This window comes from Ovis aries, chromosome 21, assembly GCF_016772045.2.
Source record: "Ovis aries strain OAR_USU_Benz2616 breed Rambouillet chromosome 21, ARS-UI_Ramb_v3.0, whole genome shotgun sequence".
Lineage (NCBI taxonomy): Eukaryota > Metazoa > Chordata > Mammalia > Artiodactyla > Bovidae > Ovis > Ovis aries.
The window spans coordinates 31,863,864-31,884,811 of NC_056074.1; the positions used below are offsets into that span (position 1 = coordinate 31,863,864).

General features: G+C 50.6%; 1 protein-coding gene across 3 annotated transcripts in view; it reads left to right on the forward strand.

Moving 5' to 3' along the window:
• OPCML (opioid binding protein/cell adhesion molecule like) overlaps nucleotides 1–20,948 on the forward strand; it is a 1,044,992-nt gene that overhangs the window by 1,006,803 nt on the left and 17,241 nt on the right. Inside the window, exons 5-8 of one of the 3 annotated variants that reach the window (XM_042238243.2) lie at nucleotides 15,797–15,934; nucleotides 16,318–16,438; nucleotides 16,902–17,053; nucleotides 17,952–17,978. In XM_042238243.2, the coding sequence (XP_042094177.2) occupies nucleotides 15,797–15,934; nucleotides 16,318–16,438; nucleotides 16,902–17,053; nucleotides 17,952–17,978 (438 nt within the window). The remainder of the gene's footprint in view (nucleotides 1–15,796; nucleotides 15,935–16,317; nucleotides 16,439–16,901; nucleotides 17,054–17,951; nucleotides 17,979–20,948) is intronic. The other 2 variants (XM_042238245.2, XM_042238246.2) reach the window with 2 other exon arrangements.

The window sequence follows — 20,948 nt, forward strand, 5'->3', positions numbered from 1 at the left end:
TACCTTAAACTTCCCTGAATCCTCCAGTCTCCCCATCCACCATGCTGTTCCACGTCTGCCTGTTGAAGTGGGGTCATCTGGAGGTCAGTGTCCCTCATGGCCTGGCCACACCCCAGGGCATCTCCTGGCCACACCCCAGGGGCATCTCCTTGCACCACCGCCCCCAGCTAAATTGCAATGCAGCCTTTCCATTCCAGCGGAGGAGCAGTTTAGATGGCATGCATCTATCTCTTGATGGGTTTGTGTTTAGGTGTGAAGAAATCAGTGAATAATCAGTCTTATCCCCCGAAATGGAAAGTGAGATGGGAAACTAGGACTGGGTCTCACTGGCGACTTCCCTTCTTTCACGCGCATGTTTTCCCAGCAGCTCTCTGTGAGCCCCCGCCACCTGCCAGGACTTGCAGCGGGCAGTGCGGAGCTGCTGGGGACACTGTGGACGGTCTTGGCATTCACTGAGCTTCCTCTGAGTGGGCATGCCAGTGACAGAACAGGCGTTTACATTCTGACGCAGGGTTTTCGCATGGGCCCCTTGACATCCTGAGACACAGTTCTTTGTTGTTGGAGACACGTCGTGAGACCTTTAGACACATCCCTGAACTTTGGTTTCTAGACATTAATAGCACCCCCCTCCCCAAGCCCCACTTCTGACAACCAGAATGGTCCTCAGAGGTTGCAAAGTGAGCCCTTTGGGGTAAAAATCACCAGGTTGCATTTAAGTGATAAATATAATGATGGAAACAGGTCCTACTGGAGCCTAAGGCTGGGGCAGCTCAGACTTCAGGATCAAGTAGTCAGGGTCTCCCAGGAAACAGATGGCACCATTGACCTTGAACAATTGTAGGCAGGTTAATAGGGCTTCCCAGGTAGTGCTAGTGATAAAGAACTCCCCTGCCAATCCAGGAGACATAAGAGACCCAGCTTCAATCCGTAGATCGGGAAGATCCCCTGGAGGAGGGCATGGCAACTCACTCCTTGCCTTGAGAATCCCCATGAACAGAGGAGCCTGGTGGGCTACAGACCATAGGATTACAAACAGTCAGACACGACTGAAGTGACTTAGCACACACATGTGCACAGGCAGGTTAATAAAAGGATTGTTTATGACGTGTGGAGATGGTGTGAAGAGCCACACAAGTAGTGATGTACCCAAGGCTGAAACAGTAGGGCTGTTCCCCCAACCCCTTCCATCTCCTCATCCCCAGTTAGCAGGTGAGGAGGGATCTCCCTGCTCAGGAGGGGAGATTTGTGGGTGAGAACCAGCTTGAGAGGAGCTTGTTCTTTACCCAGGTGACCAGCTGGGAGGTGGCCTTCTGGGAACACACATCTGAGCTCCTTCTCTCCCCCTGGCCACCCCAAGCAGAAGGCTTTTGTAGCCCATGTGTGCCAGATAGCCCTGGAGAAAGCAGGACAAAGAAGAGGTGCTGTGTCTGGATGGTTGAAAACGAAACATCTGGTGTTACAGGCTTCCCTAAAGTGGAAAAGTTAAGTTGAGCCCCAAAGGATACACCAGTTACTCGGGGGAAGGTGGAATAGAGCGTGCGGATAAGCCATGTCATTTCCATTTCACGAAACTCAGTTAAAAGAATCGTTGTTGCATTTATAGTTCATCTGTGGAGCCCCTACCAGCCTGGCTGATGAGAAGGTCAATCTGAGTCGTGTTTGGGGAGCTGTTTTTTCTCTCTCGAGGATCCTGAAGCCTTAGAACATGGTCTCTGGGTCTCAGTCCTCAGGGGTGGGAGCAAGACACCCCTCTGAATGTAGGAGCAAAGGGTGGAGGGTAAGGGCATCTCTGCTTCTGGACCCAATTCCGTTGTCACCTGTCTGCGGGGCTGTCACTCACAGGCTCCAGTGTGGGAAACACACTGGTGGGAGGAGATGCCTCCATCCATTCCCCCCACCGCAGGCTGGCCCACTTCCCCCTCCAGGAGCTGGGCAGTTTTCCTGTTTCTTTAAAACAAAAGCCTGCATGGTAATCATCTTCTGGGTGCCTAGCAACCAACCCCTTTAGACCCCAGGACACAAAAGTCATTAACAGTCCTGATGTGAGAAGCTCAGACCACTAGACTCACAGAGCTTGGTTTCCAGGATAGGGGAGAAGACCCCCCTCGGTCCTTCCAGCTCTCTGCAGCTTCCAGAACAAAGCACACCGTGGTTTCTTAGCAGACTGCCTGTCATGTTACAAAGCAGGGACTGGACCCATGGCCAGTTAGGCGGCGGGGCGGTGTTGAAGCTTATTGGGTCTGGCAGAGAAATCCCGTGGGGCTGGAGCTTTAACAAGGGGGTGAGAGAGAAAGATGGAACACAGAAGGTATCAAGCCCACAGAGCTCTCTACTGAGACCCATGTGGCCACCCCAGCACATTGAAAGAGATAAGAGAGCAGTCTGTGTCTTCTCACCCTTCTCAGTCCACAAGCAGTCCTGATGAGCCAGTCAGCACTTCCCACCAAGACTGAAGCCCCCATTCTTACAGGGATGAGGGGAGGGTGGCACCCAAACAAAGCCAACAGACAGAGGAGCTCCCCAACCCTGGGCACCCTCGTAGCTGGCAGACTTCAGAGCCCTCCTGCAGCCAGCCAAGGATGCAGTGTTGACCTAGTGTTTCCCGTTCACCCGCTGACTCCCTGGAATGAAAGCCCCAGAGCCGAGTGCTTTCTTCAGCACCGAAGCAGGGACAGGAGCCAAAGGCAGACTCCTCCTGTCTCAGGAATTAACCAGGCTGCCACCTGTGGGCTCCCTGTGTTCTGCTTCCCCCCATCTCATCGGTGTCCTTGCTAATTCAACAAAGTTATTACCAAATTAATAACTCCTCTGATGGAAGAGTTCTGGGATGAGCTGGAGCTCCCATCTACAATCTGCAGGTGATGGGAAAATTATGTTCAGTTCAGAAGTAATTGATGGAAACGGTCTCTCCTCTTCTCCAGCTGATTGGCTTTGTAATTGTGATTTAATAATGTAAATATCACTTGTTTTCTTCTGAAGATGAATTGGCTTCTGATTCGCTAAGCTCAAGGCTCTTTGGGCTTGTTTATTTCTTTGAGATTCCTCATGAGACTGAAGGTGAGATGTATTTCTTATTTTGTTATATTTTTCTTAGTACGTGCACACACACACACACGGTTGGAATCAATGGTTGAAAGAAACATTTTTTCAACCAACTCAGCTACTGATGATAAAATATTAAAGCTCATGCTTTTCAGAAATTATCTAATATAATCCCTAATTTTCACTGGTGATAAAGCAGGAAGCCCAAGGAGGTTTTAAGTCAGTAACTCACTCAGATGAACATGGAGAGTTAGAGATCACTTGTGGACCTGATGTAATGCTATTTCCTAAGTAATGAGGGAAGTTTGCAAAGAATGGCTATGACACTGTGATTTATGATAAGAAATATCTATTTGGCTTTTGTCCAGCTCCTAGCACAGACCTCCTCCAGCCCTTGGAATTTCCTGAGAGGAGAGGAAAGGTGCCTTTTGTTATGTCGATGAGGTGATTGTTGGATGGCCCCTAAGGATGCATGTTGGTTGCCAGGGAAGCTGGGTCCTGTGGTTAGGTGGTTGAAACTTTCAATTTCTTCCAACCATCATCTCCTGGGAGGGGTGGGGACTGGAGTTTGAGTTCAGTCATGAGTGGCCAAGATTTAAACCATGCCTATGCCATGAAACCTCCATAACCTCCTCCCAAAAATGAGGTTCAGGAGTTTCCAGGTTGTTGAACAAGTGGCGATGATTCAGGGAGGGTGGAAACTCAGAGGACTCTGGGCTCTGGCCACTTCCTCTGCACCTTGCTCTCTGTGGGTCCCAAACTGGCTGCTTCTGAATTATATCCTTTCATAGTAAACTCCTGATCTAGTAAGTAAAATGCTTCCTTGAGTTCTGTGAGCTGCTCTGCAAATTAATCAAACCCAAGACAGTAAAAGAATCTGGCTGCAATGCAGGAGACCTGAGTCCAGTCCCTGGGTCTGGAAGATCCCCTGGAGAAAGCAATGGCAACCCACTCTAGTATTCCTGCCTGGAGAATCCCATGGACAGAGGAGCCTGGTGGGTTACAGTCCATGGGGTCACAAAGAGTCAGACAGAACTGAACAACTAACACACACGTAAGGAGAGGGATATGGCGTCTGATCTGGAGCCAGTGGGCCAGGAGCACAGGTGACAACTTGGACCTGCACTTGGCATCTGAAGCTGGGGGGTGGTGGGGAGGGGCGGCAGGGGAAGACCTGCAGGAACTCCAGGCAGAGAGCACCAGAATAAGGCTGAACTGCAGGACACGGAGCTGGCGCTGAATTGCTCAGTGTAGGGGGAAACCCGCACATGGGAACGGGGGTCAGAATTCTAACAGCTCCGGGTTTCATTTTCCCTATTGAATGTTTCTCTGCTGTTATGGACACACATCATACACGTATCTGTGTGTTCATGTGTGTGTAATACACTGAATCAGGTACATAGCATGCCCTGGGCTTGTGTGTGCTCAGTCATGTCTGACTCTTTATAATGCTGTGGACTGTAGCCCACCAGAATCCTGCGTCCATGGGATTTCCCAGCCAAGAATGCTGGAATGGGTTGTCATTTCCTCCTCCAGGGGATCGTCGCAACCCAGGGATGGAACGCACATCTCCTGTGTCTCTGGCATTGCAGGCAGACTCTTTACCCACTGAGACATTGGGAAGCCCATAGCACTATTACTTACATCACTTCCAGGACTTACCTCTGGGCACAATATTTTGTAACTGAAAGAACCTCTAATGCTGCATGTGGGTAAGTCAGGGCCGCACTACAGGGTAACTGGCACTGCATCCTGACTGGTTCTTAGAGTCGCCCTCTCTGGGTGGTCTTGGAGGGTCCTGGGAAACTATAGGCAGCTTACATACAGCTACCTGTCCCCCCGAGGCTCCAGGCCCTGTCCCTCGTGGAGGGGCACACGAGATGCCCTCCCAAATTCTCTTTCTGTCCAACATCCTTTGGTCCAGGCCTGCCCATGGAACCCAGTCACCTTTACCATCTTCCCTGCCTTTATCTCCCACGTGGCCCTCACAGGTCCTGGCTGTGCAGGCACGGGGCAGGGTGGGCTGTGGTCCCGAAGAGTATGCAGCCTCCTTGCTGCTGGCCCCTTGCCTGTCGTCCGGCATCTGCTGTCTGCTTGGGAAAGATTAGGAGGTGAGCCACGTGGTGAAGCAGGGGTGTTTGCCAGGAAGGCGGGAGGACAGAAAGCAGAGAGCGCTGTGGTCCTGCATTTGAAGTGAACTTCAGACTTGGGAAAATGGGCCCCGAGTCATCTCAGTGGATGATTAGTTATATCTGTAAGACATTATTCCAATCTGCCCATCAAGGGGAGGGAAAAAAGAACTGCTACTTGTCAAAATCGGCGTGCATGGGAGACTGGGAAGGGAAAAGAAATAATTAATTTCCTCCATTAATACAAGACATTACCCCCGGACACACACAGTCCTTCATAATTGTCAGCTCCTCTCTCTGCCATCGCAGAGCAGCCACTGCACGGTGACAGATGAGGCCACCTTGAAGTCACAGGGTGTCTCTGTTCCGAGGTCTGCATCATCGAGACCCCAGGCCCAGTGCTGGCGGCTGGGCCAGTTCCCCAGTGAACAGGCTGGGGTGCAGGGACTTTCAGCTGTTTCTTTAGAGGCCAGTGGCCCTGCGCTCCTGGGTGGGAGCTCTGCCCATCAACACATGGTCATCAGTTTCCAGAACTCAAAGAATTATTTAGGGTTCCAGGTCATTGACCATATTGCTAAGGTATGAAACTTGCAAATGACCTTAGAAGTCCTCTGGTGCAATTTTTATTTGGTAGAAAAAAAAAATCTTGGGACTTGGAATGGTAAATATACTTAGCCCAAATCATAGCACGTTAGTGGCGACCCTGATGGTAGACCCAGGTCTTTTGAAGTCCAATTCAGTGGCTTATATCCTGATTCCTATGATTGGCCCAAAGTCACAGAAGGTCCCATGGAATGTTCCTTCTACAGTGATGAGGCTACAAAGGGGGGCCAGGGAGACAGATGCCTTTGATGAGAGGTCAGCTTGATCAGAGTCCAGCACGGATGGTGGGTGGGAGACCCACTTGCCTAGAAATAGCTCCCGGTGTGTGGATATGGAGAGTCCTTGGCAAAAAGTTTCCAAGGGCCACCACCCTGCAGGAAGCACCCCTGTACCCTGAGCAGAGGACTTGCCAGCTGAGCACCGGCTCCTCACCCTCCCCTCTCAGCCCGGTCACAGCTGAGCACCTGAGCTGCACTATCTCCCTATGATGCTTCAGAGCTGGGTCCACGCTCCACAAAGCAGCCACCAGCTCCAGCGTGACCTGCCTGCCAAGTGCTGCTTGGCTTCGTGGGTATTTTGCACAGGAGCATATCGAAATATTTCAGAAATATTAGTGAAGGTGATAATTAGCACCACTGCCATGCAGCCGTGCCCTTGGGAACTATCATAGGAAGAGAGAATAAAGGCGAGAAGGAAAGAGAAGAGAAGAAAGAGAGGAAGCAGGAGGAATTAGGCTGCATTGGAGCTTCATCTGCAGAAACCAGGCTGTGCTCTTCCTCCAGGGAGCTGGGAAAGGGCAGCCACAGCATTTCCACACCAGAAGGCCCAGGTCTGGCTTCTGACCCTCCAGGACTTCGGGCCCTGAGCGCCAGCTGGGTGTCTCCCCGGGAAATGCAGGGCTGACCCTCACTTGGCCCCTCACCCTGTTCTCCAAGAGGAGACCGAGCTGGTGCGCCAGGAGTTCCAGGATTGTAGAGTCCGGGGGAGTACTCTGCATCCTGGTCCCACAGTGTCTGACAGCCCAGTCACTGCCTCTCGCTGGGTATAAAGGTGTGAGTGTCAGAGCAGCCCAGAGTCGGACACTTGCAACGGCCCTGGTACTGGGATCAGACGCAGGCCATTCTGCGGGCCAGAGGGCAGGAGCCATGGGGGTAATCATCCAGACCAGCATGGTGTTGAGAGCCGAAGACAGCAGTCAGTAATTACAGTGGAAAACAGTGTTAACTGTCCAGGCAAGCCTAACAGTATGATTACCCACCTATAAAAATAACAAAGACATGATGGCATTACTATATATATATATAGTCCGCAGGGAACTGAGTGTGGGAGGTGGGGTAGAAGGAAAGTTTTAAGTCCCGCCAAAAAGCAAGAGAGAGGTAAAGCATTTGCTATGATGTTGCTCTATTATCAGAAACAATTTCTGGCCTCCTTGGTGGTCCAGTGGTTAAGAATCCACTTTGCAATGCAGGGGATACTGGTTCAATCCCTGGTCTGGGAAGATCCCACGTGCCGGGGGGGCAACTAAGAGACTGTGGACCAGTACTACTGAGCCCGTGCGCCCTAGAGCCTGTGCACCACCACAAGAGAAGCCACTGAAATGAGAAGCCAGGCATCACAGCCAGAGAGGAGCCCCCCACTCACGGCAACTAGAGAGAGCCCAAGCACAGCAACGAAGACACAGTGCAGCCAGAAATTTAAGGAATAAATCAATAAAATTAAAAGTTAAAAAAAGAAAGACTTTCCAAGGGGTGGGGAGCAGGGGAGGGACAGAGAGGGAGTTTAGGATCAGCAGATGCAAGCTGTTGTCGACAGGATGGATAAACAACAAGGTCTACAGCACCGGAAGGTGCATTCAATATCCTGTCATAAACCGTGATGGAAAAGCAAAAGAAATCATTTGAAGATGTTGGATGCTACCTGTCCCCCACGGATTCTGACCCTAGAGGTCTGCTCTGAGCTCAAAACGTCAGTTTACCAAAGTGCCCTCAGGAATCTCACTGGTTGTATCGGCCCAGCGCCTTTCCATTCCTGCAAAATATGGTATTCTTTGAGAAACGGGGTCTGGGTTACTGGAGGTACCTGCTTAGGCTAATGTAAGGTCAGGTTCAGCTTTCTGAAAACATACATAAATGAGGGAGGCAATAGTTCCTTCAGTGCCTTCATCAGCTTTTTTTTTTTTTTTTTAGCAGTGGTTTATTTAGACTAAAGCACAGAATTCATTTCACTTGGTAGTTGTTAACACTGAGATAACCCTGTTGGTTCAGAGTGCAAATAATAGTAACACAAGAGGAAAACATGGAATAAATAAAAACTTTCCAAGTGTCCTTAACATTTTATCAGTAATGTAGCTGTTTAAGCTCTGCTTTCGAAAGTGTGATGATGATTTTTTTTCCTTCAACCTCTATGTTTCAGTCTGAACTATTTATGTATATTTATATTTAGACACTTTTAAAAATATAAATATTAGCTACGTTTTGAATCCAGATCAGGCAACCTGTTCTGGAAATGGATTCAAGCTTCTGTCCTCAGCCATTTATCTGCCTGTGTGTGAAGTCCCAGCTTCCTGCCTTCTACATCTGCCTTCTCTGGGTCCCTGTCTATCTGTCTGTCTCTCTTCTCTCCCTGGCCCACCATCCAAACTCTCATTGAAGGGGACTGGGTCACATCCTCACAGGTAGCCTGGCTGTTTCTGCATCACTTTTTGCAGCCCCTTCCCTCTGGGTCAACAGTGTCATCTAATTTCCAAAACTCTCTGATGATTCCCGATTCTTCCTACAGCATCTCAGAAAGAGAGCATCAGTAAAACCAAGCCAAGCACACGTCTTGGGCTGTGGGTTCATCACACTTTTGTTTAAGTCCAGTGTGGGGAAGGGATGAAGCTGAAAGTTGGGAGTCAAGGCTGCCTGGGACCTCCATCCACACTTCCTGGTTGGAAGACAGAGGGGAGCCCAGTGTTGCTGGGTGCCTGCAGTGTCGTAGGGAGACGTCAGGGGTGGGGAAGGCTGAAAGTGTGCCGAGGAGATGAGCAGAGAGAGCAGATCTAGTGAGGAGAGAGTTGGGGGAGGGCAAATTCAGGGGTTCGAACTCCCAGCCATCATGTGCAGAGTGATCAGAGTTCAGCCTGACCAGTCACACAAGGAGGTCACAGAAGTCGGGCTGTGGTTCCCTCTCTGTGTGTCTGCAACTGAGAGCGGATGACACCAGGTAGGGAGTGAGTGCTGAGGTTCTCAACTGCTGAACTTACTCTGGTTCCCAACTCAGGTGTGTTCTAAGGTTTCTATCCTTCAAAAGAAGGAGGCTTTTGAGTCAGGAGGTATGTGATGGAGAAGGACACCAGGAGATCCCTAGGAAGGAAGGAGAGACCCTCTTCCCAGTCTGTGGATTTCCAGAAGGAGGCTCCTCTATCTCCTCTCCCACGGGATAACTCTCTCTCCCTCCATGGAAGATGGGGGGCTGGGGTAACTGTGAGGTTATTTGCTCCAACAGCTAAACAGGGACAAGACTGTCACCTCCCAGTGAGGGCTGCACTCCTGGTTTCCATCACCTTCTAATCTACTCTGCTTGGGTCTAAGCAGTCCTCCTAACCCAGACTCTTTATTTCAAGGCAGCCCTTCTCACAGGTCCAGTTTGGGGCCCACGGTCAGCCCTTACTCAGCTTGAGTCCTTGCATTGTACAAGTCCAATCGTCTTGAGTTCATAGGGAGACAGACAAGACCCACATTAGTCTTGCATGCCGAGCCCAGACTGTAGGCCGGCTTGACAGCCACGAAGTTGGTGTTTTCACCTGCTCAGGGTTCATTTTCTGTGATTCTGTTCTATAGACCAGAATCCTACAGAGAGAGGGACGAGTGTTTTGGGCACACTTCCCCACGTGCACCCCTGACAGCGTCTGCCTTGTCCTGAGCACTCCCAGGGACTGAAGCAGGGGGAGGGCTTCCGTCACTGCCCCCCCCAGCCCCACCCCCACTGAGGTGGCCTGGCTCCAGACCCCGAGGGCAGGGTTTCCAGCGAATATACAACCGCCTATCAATCCACACTGTTTCCTAAGCATGAGCATTCCTCACAGGAGTAGGATTAGCTCTTCGATCACTTGCACGGCTACCCAGCCTTGATGAGTGGGCAAGGGACTGTTCATTCTCCAGGGTCAATCAGAAAGTCTGGTGGGAGCCTAGCTGATGAGCAGCACGCATAGGGTCATCGGGGCATTTGACTCCGCGTTTCCAAGGTCGGTGACATTAGGAATCGTCTGTAATAGCCCCTCTTGCTGGGGAGCCAGGAAACTACCGGCTTCTCCGGAAGCCCTGCCTCATGAGTCCAGTGCCCTCGGGGTGCCCCCCTCCCACCACCTTGCTTCCGGCCGCAGCTCCCCTCCCTTCGCTTTCTTGCCCATCTGCGTTCTCCTTTCTCCGCCGTTCCTTCCCGAAGCCCGAGCCTCCCTGGGCCAGCGCCTCCTAACATCCATCGTCACCCCCTCCTGCTCTGTTCCTCCAGGGACCCTCCCCCAGGTGTGCCACAGGAGTCACCTCCTGACAGGTCTCCTGGCAAGAGCTGTGACAGGTGCTGGCGTTTACCTCCCAAAACATCTTTCCCAGATAGAACAGCCGCTTCCTGTGGCTGACAAGGAGGGGTGGAGGCGCTGGGGGCCCCTTGCCGGTGGCTTTTCATCATTTCAAAGGGAGAAGCCGGGCAGCATTTTGCCTCCAAATGAGGACGATTTCTTGAATGAAGTGAATGGTCTGGCAAAGGAACAGGCCGCCCCCTGGAATCGTCCCTGGGGGACGTTCGTGTGGAGGGAAAGATATGCTGTCAGGGACCATCATCAAAAAAGTGGAAGGCTGAAATCTCTGACCCTTCCTGGTACTTCCACCTCTATAATTCTAAGGACTTGGCTGGGGGAGAAGGGGAAATTGGGCCAAGAGCGACGGCTGCAAAACAGCAGGCGTGGAAGGATGGGATGTGGAGGGAGAGAGAGAAGTGGGTCAGGAAGCTCCTAGATTTTACACTGAATTTTCTCTTTGAGCTTTTCATCCCTGAACACCCAGCTTTCTTCTTCCATCTCTAATAAGTTTTCCTGACCCACCATCCCTGACTTGAGAGTCCAAAACAATTAAGAATGGAAAAATTGAAACTGAAAATAAAACGTATAAAGTATTCCAGTTTTCAGCTCATCAGCTGTGGACTCCCCAAGGTCAAGGACCTTGCCTTCAATATCCTGTCCACCTCTTGGCTTCTTACCTGTCACCTAGCTCATCATAAGGATGAGTGAAATAGCTGTAGGAGGTGACATTAGAAACAGAAGGCCAGACCAGGGACCTTTCTTCTTGGGGTGTGTCTGCTCCCCCTGCCTCCGTTTCTGAGATGGTGCAGACCCTGCTGCTGGGGGTTACAAGTCCCTTGTGCTCCAAGACTATCATGTCAGAATGTATATTCCTGCACAAGAGGCTGCTTTGTGCCCATGGAGCCATGGGGCCAACTCAGCCCCTCCCCAAGCATGTGCCTTGTGTCTGCAGGGTCTGGGTCCAAGAACCCCCTCCATCCCCTGATAAATGGCCCCATTTGTATCCCTGCAGATCTTAATCTTCCTAATACAGTGAGCTGGACTTATCTGGTTCGAAGTGCTCCTCCGTGGAAAGAAATAACCCGCATTTTTAATATATTTCTGCCAGTGATTCGAAGCCCACTTCCTTTGACTTCCAATCATGTTATATTTGGCTGTCCCAATGCATAGGGCAGGATGGGATGCCTCTGGGTTACTGGCTCACTTCAGGACCTCTTACCAGAAAGCGAAACTGTGGGGCTGATGTGAAACTCCAATTTTCATATCGTCAGAGAAAATGCTGTCGTTCTCTAGCCTATCTATTCATTTAAATCTCTCTGACTGTGTCTTTACAACCTTTCCCATGGTACCCAGAGCATCCTGCCTGCAGCCTGGGCATCTCGCCTGTACCCCATCTACCTTTATTCCCTTCCTTACATCAGTGACTCCTTCCTTCTCCTCCTCATCCTCCTCCCTCCTTTCCTGTCCCCACTCATGCATTTCCCCCTGCCTGTCTCCCTCCCTCTGTCCCCCAGTCAGCAATCTGCCTTACTGGCAGCTAGCAAAGGGGATTCAAGCATTTGTAGCCTCCTGCCCTTTTCTCAGCAGCGTGGAAACAGGATTTTATGTCACAACCAGAATGGCAGAGGGCAGGGAAAGCATTCCACACTGCGGTTTGCCAGGTCTCCAGGCATTTAGCAACCTAGATTTGTTCTGCTTTGCAAATCTCACCCAGTATTCAAAGCAGTTAAGGAAACAGCATCTCCACCCTCTCCCTTGGGCTTGAGGTGGGGACGAATGTCAACATCTTCTTCCTTTTCTTAGCAAAAGCGGTGTTCAAGGGTGCGTGTGTTTTGCAGTAAGATCACAAGGACACAGTGGGAAAGGTAGTTTCAAGGGTCCAGATCCTCAGTGTTGACCTGCCAGCAAAGCTTGCAGCTCCAAAGTAAGGGTGCCTTTTGAGATGCAAGCTCCACAAGGATCTCAACTCAAGGGGCAGGCAGTAAATGTCACTGACCAGCCAACCCCTTCACAGGCCCAGGTGCACAAGAGAGCCAGAATGGGCTGGGAACAGCGCATGGAGAATGAAGACAGGAGACCAACGGCACAGGAATCCTGAGACACTTAGAAATGGGCAGACGGGGTGCAGGCAGGATGCTCTGGGTACCACGGGAAAACTCTGAAGACACAGTCAAGAGGGATTTTGCAGAGAAGACAGGCTGCAAGGCTAGACTGTTTTCTGAGAAAACCTATGAAAACAAGTTTCACGTCTCCCCCACAGTTTTGCTTTAAGGTGGAAATGCGGAAACCAAGCCCCACCCTGCACCTACTGCATCAGAATCTATATGTAATACATAAAATCGCGGAGGAATTTATGTGCCAATTAAAACCCGAGAACCACTTACTTTACAGAACAAACTTGACGAAATTCATTTTCTCACTTAATGAGGTAGTATTATCGTAACGACCCTCAATTTGTGCAAAACACTCTTACTTCCTCCCTTATTTGCTATCACAGAACAGTCCATGAAGACAGAACGGAGAGTGGAGATAAATCCCCTCGTTCCAGGGAGTGGTTTTGTTGTCCAGCAGTCTCCCCCGTGGAGGACCCGGATCTGTCCCCTTGCTCTGGTAGAAGACACTCACTCGGCGTCCCAGTGCAAAGACCCCTGTCATCCCCAAAGGGCTCCCTCCCCTCTGTGCTGACTAGCATCACAAATCTGCCTCATCAGGGGCTTTAAGCCATCTGTCTGGTGTAAACTGGGCAGCCTGCTGTGGGTCTAACTCATTCTCCCCAAAAAACGTGGGTCAGTGACCCCACCAGAGGTTCCTGCCAGGCCCACTGCAGGTAGCTCATCTCCTTGGTTAAGTACAGGGGGGTTAATTACTCGTGGCAAATACACTGCAGTACAATTTGAAAGAATGATGGAGTCTTCATAGGAGAAAGCCGTCCTCTCCATCCTGCTGTATTTATTCACCGCAGAAATGGCACCCTGAGTCTGGAAAGTCATTATGTCTGTATGATTTCACTATTGTTTTTTTTTTTCCTTAGAAACACTTAGGTTGGTCAACCAGCATCATTTTAATGAGTGAGGCAATTTTATCTTTGTTGTTGTTCAGTCACATCCAACTCTTTGAGACCCATGGACTGTAGCCCATCAGGCTCCTCTGTCCATGGGATTTCCAGGCAAGAATACTGGAGTGGGTTGCCATTTCCTTCTCCAGGGGATCTTCCCGACCCAGGGATGGCGAACGCGGGTCTCCTGCATTGGCAGGTGGGTTCTTTACCACTGTACCAGCTGGGAAGTATCTTTATTACACATTCTGAAATAAGTGGTTTCAGAATCCCCTTTGACGCTGAGATGCTGTTAAGTCTAAGAGAAATAAGGAGACGAGCGTGAGAGAATGTTGACATCCCTCTAATGACCCTGAGGAGTTAGATATGCACCAGCCTGGATGATTAAATGTCTGTGGGGTGGAGGGCCATGACCAGCCTCGCCACCCCGAGGTCCCACCCCAGGGCCCAGGAGGCAACTGCCCTGGCACATCTCCCTCACAGTTTTCAAAGTTCTTGTCCAGTGCCTGGGACCAGACTTAGCCCGGTAATACCGTTCTGAACTGACACTCAGATCTCAGGCTGGGAAGTGTGGGCTTGCTCCAAACCCCACTTTCCCCTTCACCTCCGCTTCCAGTCACTCCTCTCATGGGTTCGACCAGATTCCCCAACATCCTGAAATTCTCCCTGAGGGCTTGTCCTGGGGTCATATCCAAAGGCCCAAATCCCAGGAGGCTGCCCCGGCCAGTAATTGCTCCTCTGGCCAATGATTCAGGATTTCCTTCAAAAAAGAGCATGAGATTGGCCTCCCAAGGCGGTGCTCACTTGGAGAGACTATGTTTGTTTACATGTTTGCCTGAAGCTCCACACTTTCTGCCGTTGGTCTTGGCAACCAGGATCCAGACACTAAAGGCAGAGCCTGGGCGGGTGTGCTGAACTAAGGAGGGCATGGTGGCAAGAAAGGCCGGAAGAGCTGACAAAAGTCAGTGTCCTGGGAAAGGGGGAGGTGGTGGCAATGTCCCAAGGCTTCTATGTCAGCAGAATCAGGATTCCAAAGCACCTGCCTGGGGTCTCCCCCTCAACTCCCCCAGCCCCACCATCCGCTTCCTGTCCCAAACCCACTGTGGGCCCAGACTTGGTTGATTGAGCAACTATTGGATTAGATATGCTTCTATGGGTTTGGAGAAAATTTACAACACATTTTTATCGTCCTGAAAACGAATTCTGCTCTCATGCCCAGAGCACAAGAAGGAATCAGGTATCAGGCTTATAAGAAATGCAAATGGGTATACTTTCTCCTTGGCCCTTGAGGGGACAGGGTTTTTAAAAGAGGCTGATGCTTTGGCAGATGCAGGGCAACAGGTCTGTCCTCTTTGCACTGAGCCACGGGAAGTGGAATGAGGGGTGAGGCAGAGGCAGATCGTTGCAAGAGCGTCCTGGTGGCTGCAAGCAACGTCAGTTTCTCAGCCCCAGAATATTTGGGATTATGAATTGCAAGTTTCACAAATGTCTAGAAATAAGAGATGCAGGTTCGTTCCCTGGGCTGGGAAGAACCTCTGGGGGAGGGCATGGCAACCCACTCCAGTATTCTTGCCTGAAGAATCCCATGGACAGAGGAGCCTGGTGGGCTACAGTTCATAGGGTTGCACAGAGCTGGACACAAGTGAAGCGACTCAGCACGCATACCAGCAAAGCCTCCAGAATGTCCCACAAAGCTGGGTATTAAAATTATTAAATACCCTCACCCTAGGTTCGAGTAAGCAGAGCTCTATCATTTGGGGCTTTGTTATTTTATGCTGGCAAATGTTTACTGAACACCTACTACGTAGCAATCAAGGAGGGTCTCCTCATTGTTTCATTCTCCATTATGTCCTCCCCAGGACGTTGGGAACCAACCAACTCATTTGTGTCTGTTTGTACCAAAATGTCAAGTGGTTACTTATTCATTCTACGGGTGTTAGTAGTTTGTATTCTGTGTACAAAGGCACGTAACACATGGTGAAAATGTAGTGAAAAAGGAAGATGTCCATATCCACATACCCTAATGTTATTCCCACATTAAAAATTTATGTTGCTGACCATGGCAATTCTCTTTCAAAATACCAAAGCTTATTAAAGTGCTACAGTATTTCACATGTACTCCCTTAGTTAATCCTCATAATAATCATATTAAAAAATGAATTGTATGCCCTTCTTAACAAATGATCTGAAAAGTTAAAGTGACTTGAACCCAAATGTATTGACCCAAGATTCAATCAGAGAATTTTTTCGAATACTTTGGGGCCAGCAGATGTCTAGAATCTTTGAGCTGAGGTTCAAACCCTATTTTATGGATTTTTTCATTCCTTCTCCTCTAAACGCTAGATGGAAATGCAGTTATGTCCCCACTTTCATAGGTTCTTAATTGTCTGTCTGTTTCTTGCCTCCCAGAAGGCCAGGGCTTTGTGAGTGAGGACGAATACCTGGAAATCTCTGACATCAAACGTGACCAGTCCGGGGAGTATGAGTGCAGCGCCTTGAATGATGTTGCTGCTCCTGACGTGCGGAAAGTAAAGATCACTGTCAACTGTGAGTGGACCTACCGTCGGGGAGTCCCAGGGAGCAGGAAGGCATGGGGACGGACAAGCAATGGCAAGGCCATTTTCTTAATAGACCCAAGCTGTTTCCAACAGGAAAACACTGTGTCAGACCTCTGTGCTCATCACCATCTCCAGGGCCACGGGGCCTTCCTGTGACTGTCAGAGCTTTTAGCTAATGGGGAGAATTGTTCACTCTGGGTTCATTTGAAAGCCTGAAGAAGATGCTGGGGTAAATGCAGTATCTTCAGGCAAGAAATCCTTTTCCTAAGATAGATGGTTGTTTAGCTGGAGGAGGGGGTGTATACAGCAGGTGATTGTCAACTATCCTGCTTCTCATCTGTCTTATGGCCTTGCTCCTCATCCCCCCCACAGACCCCCCCTATATCTCCAAAGCCAAGAACACAGGGGTCTCCGTTGGCCAGAAGGGCATCTTGAGCTGTGAAGCCTCGGCAGTGCCCATGGCTGAGTTCCAGTGGTTCAAGGAAGACACCAGGTACCTTGAAAGCGGAAATGGGGCGTGTCTGAAGCGGAGCTGATGGGTGGTGCCCCACGCGGAAGGAGGGTGATGGAGTCCAGGGGGGAAATACGGCAAAACCAAACTGATGACAGCCTCCATTACAACAGCCTCCTTTGAGAACCAGCAACAAAAAGCAGAGGAAGTTGGGAAGTGGGCAATGGGATCGACTTTGTTTCAGAATCTGAGATTAGCTGTAGACGGGGCCATCTTGAAGGACTAGGAGCCCCAGAATGCAGCCTGGGAGTGTGGGCACCTTCCCTTTCCACCCCTGATGGAGACTATGGTGCTTACGGCTGGAGGGAGAGGCGCTGGGTTAGTTGGAGGGAAGGGCTTCGTGCGGAGGGGAGTGGTGTGTCAGGGGGAAAATCCCCAGCCCCTCTTACCTGCCCCCTCATTCCATGCGTGAAACCAGACCCCCAGTACCTCTTCTTTTTTGCAGGCTGGCCACCGGCCTGGATGGCATGAGGATCGAGAACAAAGGCCACATGTCCACGCTGACCTTCTTCAACGTCTCAGAGAAGGATTATGGGAACTATACTTGTGTGGCCACGAACAAGCTTGGGATTACCAATGCCAGCATCACACTGTATGGTGAGTGCAGGAGGCCTGGACACGGGGCTTGGACGGGCGGCGGCGGGGTGGGGGGGGGAGGCGAGATCCGCTGGCCTGTGTCCATCCATACTGCTCCCCCCTCCACCTTAGATGTGCATGCAACCCCACCACCCCACCTGGTCATTCTCTTAGCCTGTGATGCTGTGGTGTTTACAAGGCAACCGACAGCTCCTGGCCTACCGTGAGGCGAGTTTTGCACCTCCCAAAAGGGGTGAACCGAGTTCTGAACCACGGTGCACAGTGGTGGCCTTAAACAAGGTGGAGCCATGGAAGAGTCCAGTTGCACCACTACTGGTCTGAGGAGTAAACTAGATATAATGTTAAGATGCCCTGCAGGAAGGGTGTATGATTCTGGGGGCTCTAGTTGCAGTTGTAAACCAGGGCGACTCTGCCATCCTAACCGTCACATTGACTGCATGTCATATCCTCATTCATCAGAATGAATGGAGAAAGAGGCTGGCCCTCATCGGGACATCAGCTGGGACATCCATCCCTTCTGTGAGGGTCTCCCCCTCCTATATGGGGCGAGGGGGCCCCAGAGCCCCGACTGGCCCCTCAGGAACCCTCATCCCGCCTTCCCTCCATTCTCACACTGCCGTGTCCATCTCCTCGTGCAACATTTCACCCCACCGGCCAGGCCCAGCGTGTTGTGATGGTCCATGTGTTTATGTGCGTGTTTATTTGCTGAGATTTGGCGAGAGGGAACTGTCTGGTAAATAGGAAGGAAAGGTGTTCATTGTTCATACGGACCTCAGACCGCGAACAGCTTTCAGCGTTGACATGAGCTAAACTTTGTCCACCAACCATCTGAAATGTGTGATCTATGTCTCTTGTTTTCTCTCTGCATTGTGTGTGCATTGTGCTGTGTGTGTCTTAGAAATAAGCCCCTCATCAGCAGTGGCAGGTGGGTACCGCATGCTCCTTCACTCCCCTGCCTGCCTGAATGCCTATGCTTTTGATGTTAAGCCTCCTTCCAAGACAGGCTTGCCTGCTCCTCCTCCCTGACTTTTTCTCCTCACTGGCTAGACTTCAGGGGGCTGGTCTGCACAGTTTAGGTAACAAACATGTAGAATATGATGGCTTTGGTTGTTTTTGTTTAGACACTAAGTTGTGTCTGACTCTTTGTGACCGTGTGGACTGTAGCCCTCCAGATTCCTCTGTCCATGGAATTTCCTAGGCAAGAATAATAGACTGGGTTACCATTTCCTTCTCCAGGGTATCTTCCCAATCCAGGGCCTGAACCTGTGTCTTCTGGGTTGCAGGTGGATTCTTTACCAGGGAAGCCCATGACAGCTTTTACAGACATACGTATGAAATATTGTTATCCGTTTCTGGAGAAGGGCTCTCTCCAAAATGATAAACTTCTACTCAGTGGCTTTTAACAGGGATGTGCATTCTATTTGTACATGGCATTAGGGGAACCCAGCCCAGACACCAAATGGCTTAGCAGATGATTGTGTTCCTGGGGAAGTCACCCTAATGTTGTTTAGTCACTAAGTCATGTCTGACTCCCTGTGGCCCCATGGACTAAAGCAGGCCAGGCCTCCCTGTCCCCCAAGATAATTCCTTCAGCCCAAAGGAAAAAGGGCTAATGACTTAATTCTGAAAACTTCATCTTAAGATATGAGTAGCTGGGTCAGGTTCATAATGATGATCATCAGTTCAGTTCAGTTCAGTCGCTCAGTCGTGTCCCACTCTTTTCGACCCCGTGAATTGCAATCATAATACCTGCCATTTACCAAATATCAGTTGGTTTCCACTCATCATGCTAGTTCTGTGCAAGATAGGTTATTAGCCCGTTTTAAAGATGGGTAAGAGGAGGACCCCAGAGGATAAGTGACACTGAGGTATTGAGCTAGTGAGGAGGTATTGATGAGACCCAGACCAGACCCCTCCTCAGTGCTGGAAGGTTTACCAGAGGACGTGAAACGAGGGCACACACACACACACACACACACACACACACACACACACTCTCACACTCGCACTCCCAGGCCTCCACACAGCCCTCCTTATAGAGGACCAATCTCAGCCACTGAGGAAATGGTGACTTGAATCGTCCAGACCGGGAGTCAGCTCTGAGCTGCTCCTCTCCCAGCTCTGGGCCTGCCAGTTTCACAGCCAGGGGCTCTGCCCACACCTTGGTGTCTGTGAATGTCCATCCCTTGGTCTTGATAAAGCTGGTGAGGTTGGCAAAGGATGAGGTTGGGGTGCTGCCCTGCACTGACCCTGCCATGACCCCGTGAGCTGGTCACACACCCATGGGGGTGTGGCCGACAGGAGGAGCCCAGGACTGACCACTAGAGGTCTGGCTGCTTGTGCCCCTTTGTACTGTGAACTCGGGAGGGAGGTGTGTCCCAGCTGGGGACAGCAGCTCGTGGAGATGAAGGATATATTCGCCCGCCAGGGCTGCTATAATGAAACAGTGTAGGCTGGGACAGCAGAAATGGATTCTCTCACCCTTCTGAAGGCCAGAAGGCCACGGTTAGCCAGGAAGACCCGAACTGGCGGTACTGGACGGGGGTGCTCTTCCCGGAGATGCCAGCTTCATTCTCCTATGTCCTTTCCTCTGAGCATGGTGGGGCGGGGCATGGAGATAGCCAGAGATGGGGAGGGAGGGCTCCCTGGGGTGTCTTCTTATCATTTGAACACTAATCCTGTCCACTGGGGCCCTACCATTATAACTTCATGCAAAGTCACTTCAGTCCTGTCCGACTCTTTGCAACCCCATGAACTGCAGCCTGCCAGACTCCTGTGTCTTCGGGATTTCCCAAGGACTGGGTTGCCATGCCCTCCTCTAGGGGATCTTCCCAACCCAGGGGTCGAACTCACATTTCTTACATCTCCTCCATTGGCAGACAGATTCTTTACCACAAGCACCACCTGGGAAGCCCATTATAACCTCACTTGACCTGAAACACTTCCTTAAAGGCTCTGTCTCCAAATACAAATCAGGAGTTAGGGCTCCAACATGTGAGCTTGGGGACACAGTTCAGCTCATGGGAAAGACACAGCTTCATACCCCAGGGCAGCCAGGCACAGGAAGCCCAGGTCAGCAGTTAGCCTGTTTGAACTCATTTTCCATTTCCATCTCCCATCTTCTTCGTAATCTGAACACATTCTTTTAAAGGACCATTTGAGCATTTACACGCCATCTGCTCACACCCCTCAAACCCACGCACAGACATGCCGCACCCCCAGGCGTGCATTGGTGTCTGCCCTCAAGGACTGTGAGCTGGGTTTGTGGGGACTCTTTGGGCCCTGAAGTGATGTGTGAATCCGTCACAACACACACTCATAACAGACCTCTCACACAAACATCTTTCATATAGTTTCTGCCTACACTAGGCAGATGAGATGAAAGCAATCTCAAACGAAGGCAGAAGACACAGGCTATGGAGGTAGTGGGCTGAGACAGGAAGTGCTTAGGAAAAGGGAGCAACAATCCAGGTAGGCGGGTGATGCTCAGAGATAAATCAGTGGCTGCTGTTGCTGTGGGATGTTTCTTCCTCACTCAACACTGGTTGCTGCCCCTCCAGAAGCCACACAGACAGGACGGGTCACCAGCAGCATGCCAGCTCAAAGCAGCCTTTCAGATCATCCACTTTGCTCAGCTCCAGGGCCACTGTCAGGACTAGAGGGACAGCAGAAGGTAAAGAGCAGACCAACATGGAGATGGATGGGGAAACTGGGTACCAGGCCTGACCCTGGCACACATCATGATGCCCTCTGTTCCATGGTTGCCTGTGAAATATAAGAACAGAACAAAACACACTCCAGGCTTCCTTCTTGCTTTCTAAGTCTCTATTCTGAAAAGAAAAAAAACTAAACAAAAACAAAAGGAAACTAGGTTCAGAAGCAGATCTCCATAGCC